The sequence below is a fragment of the Neomonachus schauinslandi genome, chromosome 13 (assembly GCF_002201575.2).
Source record: "Neomonachus schauinslandi chromosome 13, ASM220157v2, whole genome shotgun sequence".
Taxonomy (NCBI): Eukaryota; Metazoa; Chordata; class Mammalia; order Carnivora; family Phocidae; genus Neomonachus; species Neomonachus schauinslandi.
The window spans coordinates 83,498,723-83,509,884 of record NC_058415.1 but is presented as its reverse complement, the minus strand read 5'-3'; the positions used below and the strand labels follow the sequence as shown (position 1 = coordinate 83,509,884).

At 42.1% G+C, this 11,162-nt stretch overlaps 1 protein-coding gene across 2 annotated transcripts in view; it reads left to right on the top strand.

Moving 5' to 3' along the window:
* The first annotated feature begins 451 nt into the window (after window positions 1-451).
* GOLGA1 (golgin A1) overlaps window positions 452-11,162 on the top strand; it is a 44,953-nt gene continuing 34,242 nt past the window's right edge. For both annotated transcript variants that reach the window (XM_021691806.1, XM_044920840.1), the window contains exons 1-6: window positions 452-545; window positions 1,333-1,382; window positions 2,228-2,530; window positions 7,739-7,829; window positions 9,828-9,902; window positions 10,838-10,935. In XM_021691806.1, coding sequence (XP_021547481.1) covers window positions 2,396-2,530; window positions 7,739-7,829; window positions 9,828-9,902; window positions 10,838-10,935 — 399 coding nt within the window. In that variant the 5' untranslated portion in view covers window positions 452-545; window positions 1,333-1,382; window positions 2,228-2,395. The remainder of the gene's footprint in view (window positions 546-1,332; window positions 1,383-2,227; window positions 2,531-7,738; window positions 7,830-9,827; window positions 9,903-10,837; window positions 10,936-11,162) is intronic.

Sequence of the window (11,162 nt, the reverse complement as noted above, 5' to 3'; positions counted from 1 at the left end):
AAGGCTGCTGTGCAGGGCGCAGTGGTACTGGGATGCGGGGAGCGGAATGGAAACTCCCTCTCAGTTCCGCGCAGCAGCGGCCTTAGGATTCAAAACCGCACAGCTCACGCTGGCCCCACGGCACCAATGAGGTGCTTTTCTCTTCTGCCACAAGGCTCCTCCCACTCCCCCGCTCCGCACCGCCCCCTTTAAGAAAAAAAAAAGAACAACAATAAAGGTTTGGCCACCCAGTCATCATCCACGGGTCGGGCCGCTGGGTGACGTGGCGGGCCGGCCTTAGGGAGCGCCCAGCCTCGTGCCCGCGCCCTCCACCGGCCCCAGCCCAACCGCAGCCGCGAATATCTCACCGTCGACCGCGGAGACCGCGCGCGGGCGCATGCGCGTGGCAGGCCCGCCCCGCGCTCAGCCACTTCCGGCGCGCTAGTGGAGGTGCGGTTCCGGGTCGCTGCTCCGCTCGCCGGCCGGCCGTGGGGGCTGGTGACGCGGGCCGGCGTTCACGAGAGGTCCCGGAGGCGGGGCTCTGCCCGCTGCCCAGAGAGCGGCAGGTGCGCGGGCGGGGGCCGGAGATGCCAGGAGGCCCCTCTTTCTCCCGGTGGCCTCGTTCTGCCCCAGACCCAAGGCGGGGGGCGGTACCGGGGTGCTGAAAGGGCCGGGGTGGGGGCAGAGGAGCTGCCCGGCCGGGGAGTCTGGAGCCTAGGGTTTCAGGATTTCCCCCCCCCCCCCCCCGAGCGACCCTGGACAAGTCACTACACCCCTCTGGGTCTCAGTTTCCTTGCTGTCAAATGGGAGAGACTCTGAGTCTTTCCCTTCTTTGACAGTCCAAACGCGGGCGGTTCTAGGAGCCTGAGTGTGTGGGATCCAGACTGCCGTGGCAGGTACCTGCCTATCCCTGGGCGTAAGGCAGTTGTTTTTTTTACCCAATTTAGCCATTCTTTTTCTCAGCGACGTACTTAGTGCGAGTCAAGGTTCTGTGACTAGACAGCCCGGGTCTGGCCAGGTAAACAAACAACGTGTGACTGTCAGAATCAACTGAGAAATAAATACTGGCCCTGGGAAACCGTAATCTCATTCAAGTTGTTTTTGCTGGGGCCTCCCAAGGTGAAGTAAATTTAGGCAGCAATGAGAGATTCTGTTCTTTGTGCCTGTTAGTGAAGCTCTTGGGCAGATCACAAATGCAAAGGAGAAGGTAACCCCTGAGGATTGTGGCAGTGATAGATTCTCCCCTCTGTCTTCTGGTTAATCCTCCCTCTCTCCTCTTCCATTTCCCCCCAATATTTTGGCCTTACACTTGAAAGGAAATACCCAATGCATTTTATCTTTGTTTTCATGCAGGACAGAATGCTTTGACCTCCAGGCTGTTTTAAATCTGGTAGATAAGCCAGGTGAGTAGGTGGTTTACAGACCTTGAAGAACTGTACAGATTTAAATGGATAATCTGAAGTGGTAAGAAGTCATTTGTAGATCTTAGAGCAGAACTTAGGTGTCCTCCACAGAACATGGAAAGTTAAGGTTGGATCCAGAATATTGGTGTTTCATATAACACTGGGAGGAAAAGACGTTTGAATCTCATGTTGAATATCATGTAAAGCATTCTGAAGACGAAACTAAGTTCAGGTCATTTTAATCACCCTTAAAGAGAACCATGCAGTATTTCTAAGAAATGTTTAAGGGTATCTGATGCTTATATAGGATAGTTGTCTGGCTTGCCTGTTTTTTCTAGGTTGTCATCTTTTTCTAGTCAACAGCTGTTGGCAAACCATGCTAGAACATTAGAAGGTTATACCTTTATCCCCTTATTGAGTTACATATTTTTGTCTTCATCTTAAAAAAAAAGTAAACTGTAGTTAATATTGGAGGAAGGATTCCAAGCCATTATGTGATGTTAATGTGTACCCTGGGAAATTTTACTATATGTGTTATATGCCATAGCCAAAGTGGCGTAATAAAGAAAGAGTAAGGACTTGTGAGTCAGAGTCCTGGGTTCAAAAAGCAGCCCTGCCACTTAAGCACACACTCTTTGGCGGATTACCTCATCTCGAGACTGGATTTCCTTATCTGTTTATGCGTGTGAAGCACCTGAGTGCTTTTTAAATGTTTGGCAATTGTGTTCTATTAAATGTACATGTAAAATTATGAAACTTAATTTTGAAACCTGAAGCTTAACATAGCAACTCAGTGGCGAAGTCTCTCCTGTGTTTAACTTAGCTCTCTTTTGTCTGATTTATAGATACTGTCCCATAAGCCCTTGGCCCACATCTAAGTGGGAATGCAGCTATCTTGGATGTCTGGAACTTTTTAGGCACCAGTCTCTGAAGTCCTAGTTGCTGGCCTAAGGACTAGACTACTGGGGTGGTTCACGAGCTGGTCATCTGTGCAGAAGAGCCACACAGCAAAAATGTTTGCAAAACTAAAGAAGAAAATTGCAGAAGAGACTGCTGTGGCCCAGAGGCCAGGAGGTGCTACTAGGATCCCACGGTCGGTGAGCAAGGAATCGGTTGCCTCTATGGGAGCTGACTCAGGAGATGACTTTGTAAGTATCTTCTCTAGTTTTTAATACTTGGTACAGTCTTGATCTATTTTTAAAATAGTATTTCAGAAAGTCTTTTCCATAAATATTTTCTTTTAAAATTGAAAGATTATATGGAGTTCATATCTGATTCTTCCTACTCTGAGGTGCTTTTCTGTTTGTTTGGTTTTTTTTCCTATTTTTTCAGAGTCCCTTTTCATATTCTCTACATTGTCCTCTTGTACTCTTTTTATACCTTATGCATCTTCTTTTATATTTCATTTCTCAAAAAGCCTTGTCCTATTCTGCAGACAAATATACTTTAGGTCATTGTTGCCTAACATGGTCTGTGAGTTACGGTGTGGAGTTAGAGTACACTATTTTACTGGGAAGTTGATGAAAAGATGACACCCCTGACTGCAGTATGTCCCTTATTTGTAAAGGACCTTTGTGTTTGGAAAGATTTCAGAAAAATGAAGATGCTGTTGTGTTAGGTAGATGGCATGCCTTAGGATTAAGAGTATGTCTCTGACATATGACAGGATCCTCTCAAAGTCAGATTTTTTTTTTTAATAATTTATAATGCTTGATATATGTAAAAGAATGTATATAAGTGTAAAGTATAAAGCATAAAAGTAAAATGAATGCTTGTTAATGTGTCACCCATCTAAAGAACTAGAACATTATGGATACTCTTGAAGCCACTTGTATGCTCCTGCCCAGTTCACTTTCTTCCTCCCTGCCCTCCAGATAACCCCATCCTAAATTTTATATTTATCATTCTCTTGATTTTTAAAATATCCTCCCAGATATGTATATATTTATAAATAATTTGTTGTGTAGTGTTGCTTATTTGTGAACTTTATAAAAATGGTATTCCATAGTTTTTTGGTTTTTTTTTTTTTTTATTTGTCGGAAAGATTGAGAGAGAGAGAGGGCATGCTCTCAGTAGGCGCAAGGAGAAGCAGGCTCCCCGCTGAGCAAGGAGCCCGATGTGGGACTCGATTCCAGGACCCTGGGATCACGGCCCGAGCTGAAGGCAGATGCTTAACCAACTGAGCCACCCAGGCGTCCCTCCATAGTTTTCTTGAACTTAACTTTTTTTTTTATTTATTTGAGACAGAATGAGAGACAGAGAGCATGAGAGGGAGGAGGGTCAGAGGGAGAAGCAGACTCCCTGCCGAGCAGGGAGCCCGATGCGGGACTCGATCCCGGGACTCCAGGATCATGACCTGAGCTGAAGGCAGTCGCTTAACCAACTGAGCCACCCAGGCGCCCTTAACTTTTTTTTTTTTAACTCGCCATGTTTCCAGAATGCATCTGTCTTCCATGAAGCTGTGATTCATTTGTTTTTACTGCTGTATAAGATTCCAGCATTTGACAAGGCCACAATTTATCTCTGCCTTTTCCTCATGATAGACAGTTGAGTTGTTTCCAGGGTCAGATGAATCGTCTTCCTCCTTTCTTATACTACCTGTCCTGGGTCAGATTACATGGCAGAAGCTATTAGGTTATTGGGATGGAACAATAAGATTACCTGATCTAAATCCTTGGCTGCTGTATTTAACAGGAAATGTAGTGCCCATTTGATCCCCAGGCTGAAGGATATAGTTTCAGTGCTGAGTTCTGTGGCAGAAGTACCTGCTTTGCCTTCATGATGACATGCTAAATGAAGTCTCTCATCTTGAAGGTATTCCAGGTAGAGATACTGGCCTGAATTCAGGAAGTATTTTCCTTTGAGACTTCTAAAGTAGTCTACTTGAACTTCCTGTCTATACGTTCTGATCGTCACTCCCTGTCTCCACACCTGTGTATCCCACTGCATATATTTCTCCAACCAGATGCTTTTCCTCTAGTGTCTCAAATTCTAAAATGAACAAAACTGAATGCATTAACTCCATCTCCAAATGTGTACCTCCATCCCCCAAGTCACCAGCAAGAAATTTTTGAAGAATTTTAGACTCTTCCCTCCATTTCTTGGTGTCCAGTCAACAAGTACTTTGGTTTTCCATCTTCTGAATGCCTCAGCCTTGCTCCCTTTACTCCTTGCTAGTAGTGCGTTTGCTTCCATTTTATTTCAAGCTGTCTTTCTTTTCTGGACAAATGTGGTAGCCTGTCTGGACTCCTTGCCTGCAGTAACTCCCCAGAGCAGATGTGTTCATGTCTCTTCAATGCGTAAAACTCCCTGGTGGTTTTAAATCCCTGGGCACCGAGTCTCTAAGGAGACATGTCTCTTCAATGCTTAAAATGAAAGTGGTTTCCCCATCACCTTCAAGATGAAGTGCAAACTCATACATAGGTCGTGGCACAGCTTACCTGTCCAGCCTCATCTCAGTCTACTTTCCTAGACACTGTGCTCCATCCACGTTGAGCCTATTGCATTTTTAGAATGGGCAACATTCCTTCATGCCCACAGATTTTTGCATATGCTCTCTCCTCTCTGAAATGTCTCATCTCTTCCTTTTGCTCCTGAGTTCCTCTGACAGACTTTGTGCTTCCTTCAAGACTCCACTTACGGGGCGCCTGGGTGGCTCAGTCGTTAAGCGTCTGCCTTCGGCTCGGGTCATGATCCCAGGGTCCTGGGATCGTGCCCCGCATCGGGCTCCCTGCTCAGCAGGAGGCCTGCTTCTCCCTCTCCCACTCCCCCTGCTTGTGTTCCCTCTCTCACTGTGTCTCTCTCTGTCAAATAAATAAATAAAATATTTTTTAAAAAATTAAAAAAAAAAAGACTCCACTTACATGTTACTTTCACGAAGCCCTCTTGACCCCAACTGCCCTTGTCACCCGCTCTACCCCTTAACCCTCCTGGCCGAGTTTGGTCTCTTATCTCCTACTGACCTCTGTAACAACACCTATTACACTGCATTATTGGTGATTTGCTTGTTTGTCTCTCACTAAACTGGGAGGCTTATGAAAAGCAGTAGAGAGTAGTAGTTAGGAACTCAGGTCAGGTTAAGGAGTCAGACCTAGATTGGATTCCCAGCTTCATCATTATTATGTGACTTGGGGCAAGTTCCTTTTCTATGCCTTCATTTCCACATCTGTAAAATAGGAACTGTACTTGTCTTTATTAAAGTATGTGTCTCGGGGTCCCCAAGGTTCACTCTGAGATTCAGTTATTTAGGAGGACTCACAGAACTCAGCATGGTTTTACTCACTGCTATGAAAGAATACAAAGCATAATCAGCAAAAGGAAAAGGTGCATGAGGCAAAGCCTGGAGAAAACCAGGTGCAAGCTTCTAAAAGTCCTCTCCCCATGGAGTTACACAGGGCATACTTAATTCCCCCAGCAATGAGTTGTGACAACATACGTAAAATGTTGTCTTCCAGGGAAGCTCCTTAAAGACTCAGTGCCCAGGGATTTTATTGGAGGCTCTTCACATAGGCACCCTCTGCCAAGCATTTACCAAAATTCCAGACTCCCAGAAGGAAAACAGGTGTTCAGCATAAACCATATTTTTGTACACAAATAGATTAGATACAGTGAACTGTTCTTATCAGGAATGGTGGGAACCCTTTCAAAGTCTAAGTTCCCATAGGCCATCCCGGGGCTGGCCTTACAAGCAGACCTTGCTAAGGATTTTGGTTGCAGGCCTGCGATGTTACGTCTTCTGCCTGGTGAAAAAAACATTTCGCATAGTGCCTGGCTCTTAACAGGTATTTCATAATAGTAGCTGCTTCTGCTGCTGTTTTAGGTGGGGACTCTTTGTTTCACCACTGTTCCCAGTGCTTAGCACAGCAGAGACGAGGATATGTCACTAGCAGTAATAATCATAATGCCTACTAATAATAGATGATATGTGTTAAAACTAATTATGTGCCAGTCTCTGTTTTAGGGACTTGACAAGTGTTGATTTATTTAATCCTCATCACAGCTCTGTGAAATTGATCATGTTTGTTGTCATAGTTTACATAAGAAATCAATGCACAGAGAAGGTGACTACTTGGCCCAAGTTCTCATTTTATAAGTGGTGAGGATGGGACTTCAACCCAGGCCGTCCACCTCCAGAGACTGCCTCCTAACTATAAATAATGCTTATAGTTAATGTCTCAATAAATGTTGGACTGGGCAAGTGTCTAGATGCGTAAATGAATATTTAAAGTGAATTTTTCAACCACCTTTGAAGATATTTTGGGTATAAGATGGAGAAACATGACTAAAGAATAGATACTAGATAAAATTTTGTTAGGTGTGGTAATGGTATTGTGGCTATAAAGGAAAATGACCTTATATTTTGGAAATGTTTATCCAAGTATTTAGGGCAAAATGTCATGATGTCTGTTATTTATAGTACTTCAGTAAAATAATAAAGCAAATAGGGGAAAACATCAGCATTTATTAAAGTCGATGGAGAACGTTCATTAAACCATTCCCCCTACTGTTCTGTATTTTTAAAAATTTTATAATCCAAAGAAAAAAGATAAAGTAAGTTACTTATTAGCAATAGTAAGCAGTGCCTAAAGAAATAGTAATATCCAGACATTTTAAAATAGATTGTTGAGGGTACACCTGGGTGGCTCAGTCAGTTAAGCATCTGCCTTCAGCTCAGGTCATGATCTCAGGGTCCTGGGATTGAGCCCCGCATAGGGCTCTCTGCTCAGCGGGGAGTCTGCTTCTCCCTCTCTCATTCCCCCTGCTCTCTCACTCTCTCTCTCTCAAAGAAAATCTTTTTTAAAAATTTTAAAAATAAAATAGATTGTTGGGGAAAATTGATGTCTCATTAATATATTGATTATTGAATCCATATTATCTGCTAAAGTCTTTGATGCATTTTAGATGAAGATACTGAAACTTTATCAATCAATTCAGTGATCAGTTCTTCACCAGCCTTCGACCCCTTGTTTAAGAACCTTCCCCCTCTTTCTGCCAGGACTTTACCTTTGGAAAAATAAAGTGATTTTCTTTTTTATCACTGAAAATATATTCTTTGTATTATGTACTTGGTGTGATCTGATCATAATGGATTTGTTTACCACTACTTATTCTAATACCGTGTACACACACACACAGTTTGTTTAGCATCTCCTACCTCCTCCACATTGTGGAAGGGGATAGTGTTGTTTCTACTTTATAGGTAGAGAAGCTAGGACCCAGGTATGTTAAGAAGCTCTTCAGTGATCACAAAGTATAATGAAACCTGAAACAAGAGTTGTTGCTTTCTGGTTCAGTACTGGGGTCTCACACTGCTGAAAACCCATGTATAAACCCTCTTCTTGTCTGTATTTCAACAGGCTTCCGATGGAAGCAGCTCCAGAGAAGATCTTTCATCCCAGCTTTTGAGAAGGAATGAACAGATACGGAAATTAGAAGTCAGACTTTCTGGTATGTCTAAGAATTCATAAAAAGCAAGCAAAGAAAACTTGCCTTGGCTGACCCTTTGTCTATATCAAATAGCCATATAGGATAACCTTATGGTTATATTGACATATATTGACATATTTCTTAGTCAAAATGTAGCAATTTGTACCCTTTTTGTTCCCTCCTTTTGTTAGTATTTTGAATAGTGTAAATTCAAAACTGAGTTTTAAAGTTTAAAAAAACAACCTAGGTTTTTCTGCTCCTGAGGTTTCTAGCCATGGATATAAAAGGTATGAAAAGTATATGTAGACTAGATTTGATGATCTTTCACCTGTTAGCATAGCTTTCAGGTGGAGAAGGGTAGGGGGTAGTATTTACAGGGAATGGCCAACAGACAGATTCTTCAGCGCCAGAGAGGGTTTGGTGCTACGTTGCCACTTGCTGTAGCTACATACCACCTGTGTAAGTGTCCTTCTGGGTCTTTAGACCACTTTCCAATGATATTCAACACCTGTATAGAAGCTGTAACTCTATGTCTTTTGTGTGTAGTTTACAATTTACACAACTTCGTTATATCCTTTGCCTGAACAGGGCATGTTTGTGATAAAGTTGTGAGTTCTTATTTTGGTTTCTGCCAGTGGATACATTTTGAAAGTTTCATCCTGTGAAGTGGTCAATGGCTTCTGTGTTTCTTTTTGTCCCTTGGCCTTATGCACATTTTATTGAAATGAAAGCCGTAGACTACAAAAGTCACCAAATTATATGCAAAATATTTGTGTTTGTGAGGTTATCAAAGGTCCGTAGTATAGCTCACAGCTCCCAGTTGGTCCATTATCTCCTTTTGTCCTTACTATAGCCTTACTAGGCTTAGCGAGGTTAAGGTCACACAAGTAGTAGGTGGTGGAGCTGGGATCCAAACCCAGATTTGCTTGCTAGAGTCCATACTCTTAACTACAGTCTTCTTTAAATTCAATTGTTACAATCCTGTTATACCTACTTGTAAATAATATCAGGAACAGAGGTGAAATAACTTTACATTTGTTTAATGTTGGGGAGAAAGCTGTGAAATACTACGTGCCTTCCCTAATACAGAAGACGGAAGAATCGTTTGGGCTTGACTGAAATTAGAGAAGGGACAGGGCAGAGAATGGACACTTAGAAAGCCCGGTTATGTCCCAGGTATCTTCCTCCAGGTTCCGTATGAACAACAGCAGCAGGTACCTCTTATTGAACGTCTTACTGAAGTGTGTCAGGTGCTTCTGGCATAGAAAACACCTAGTTTGTTATCTAATTAGGACACATAAAACACTTAGTTTACTAAGTGCATTTGAGGCTATTACGATTAATACCATCATTTGCTAAGTAAAGAAACTAACACTTAGGATCAATAATTTGCTTACGGTCTCTCAGCTACAGACTGACAGAGCTGGGATTTGGCCCAAGCCTACCTACTTTTCCCCTATACCATACTATCTTCTTTGGCCACCCAGGTAATTAATTCTGACTTTTACCTTTAATATGGCATAAGAAGCTCAGTTCCTGTGTAGAAAGGAAACTGACTTTTCTGGAGAACTAAGTACTTTCATGGTAAAGACCATCCTGTGGTAAGGTGTTTGCTATTGCCCCAACCACTGTTAACTCAGTTGTATGAACTGTGAGCTGTTCAGTGAATTCCCTTTGCCCTATCCTATTGCTAATACTGGAAGGGGAAGTGAAAACTGAGGTTTGAAATTAACGAGCAGGGCATTTCTGATGACCAGAGGAGGCCCAGTTCTTGCTCTCTATCCAGGCTAAACAAATCTGCCTGTTTGTATTCACCATTTACACTGTGGATGGTTTGTACTATACCTGTTTGCCTGTGTTGTTCGTTGTTAATGGGAGGCTGTCTGCCTAGCTTTCCTTAACAGCAATGGTTTTCAGGTTGAGAAAATCATCATCATTTTCACTCATTTTTTTGTTTAATTAACTTCCTTTCCTGATGTTTGTCCATTCCTGGTATGTGCGTCACCCTCCTCACCCAAGACTATGCTGAACAGGTCCGAAACTTGCAGAAGATAAAAGAGAAGCTTGAAATTGCATTAGAAAAACACCAGGATTGTACGTATTTTTTTTCCTGCTTTTTTTTCAATCTTTTCAGGGTTTAGCTTTTTTTAATGAAACAATAGTGTATGGTTAAGTTTGTCCTTCATCATAGCTCACATCTTTGTAAGTGTACTTCTTAATCAGGGTGATAAAACATTTGTCTGGTATTTATAAGCATACAATTCCTATTTATGTTGTGTTACGGGCATACTTCTTAGGAGAAGGTCAGTATGTGTATCAGCTTGTCTTCATCTAGTTGACCAGTTTATTGGCTGCCGTTAGATTTTAGTAAAATCATGTGCCTGGCCCTTAGACCTAGATTAGGAGCCTGGTTCTAGCTGTGGCTTCATGCTGCTACATTCAGAATGGGGGGAAATCTTTAGCTGTCATCACTCCTCCAACAATAGAACATACATTTTGTTTAGTCTATCCTAACTCATATGTTCTCCTTTGGATTCAGTCCAAGAAAGATGCTAAAGAAGTAGAAAGTTATTTTCTGTTGATATAATATATACTAAAAAAAATTTGAAAGGAAAACGAAGTGAAAGAAATGTTTTTTTGTTTTGCCTAGTTTTGATTTTATTTTTAATTCTGATAAAGTGGTAGTAACCATCACTTAGCAACAGCATTAGCATCTTCTAGCAGCCTACCTAACTCATGTTCTATCATTGTACCATTGAAAAAGTTACTTTTGGCATCTTCCTAAATGTATGTACTTGCTTGTTACCAAAACAGAACAAGAGAAAGCAAAAAAAACAACTGTGGTCTGTTACTAAGCCCAAAAGATTCTGGGAGAGTTGAGACGGATCAGGTTTTTCCCAGTCTCATTATCCACTTATGTGACCTTGATCTTTTTTGTTAGGTGACAGTTGTAAAGTAATCACATGGGCTATTTGTCATGCCGTTTCTGAAATATTGCCATATCTCAAATAGAGCCTCTTTGTTAACAGCTTCCATGCGGAAATTTCAAGAGCAGAATGAGACATTCCAAGCCAACAGAGCCAAAATGGCAGAAGGACTGGCTTTGGCATTAGCCAGAAAGGACCAGGTATTTTATATGTGACACCCAAGACTGGTGGAAAGATTTCACTTAGTGACATGATTTCAAAAATCATGACATAAACCTGGCAGAAAATATTTACAGCCTAGGAGAAAAGGAATGCTTATATAATTTACAGTTGTAATCATGAAATGCATCCAGAATATGAGAATATCATTCTGTCATTCTATGTAACTTTGTAACAGGGAGAAGGGAAATCATGTGTCCTAATCTGG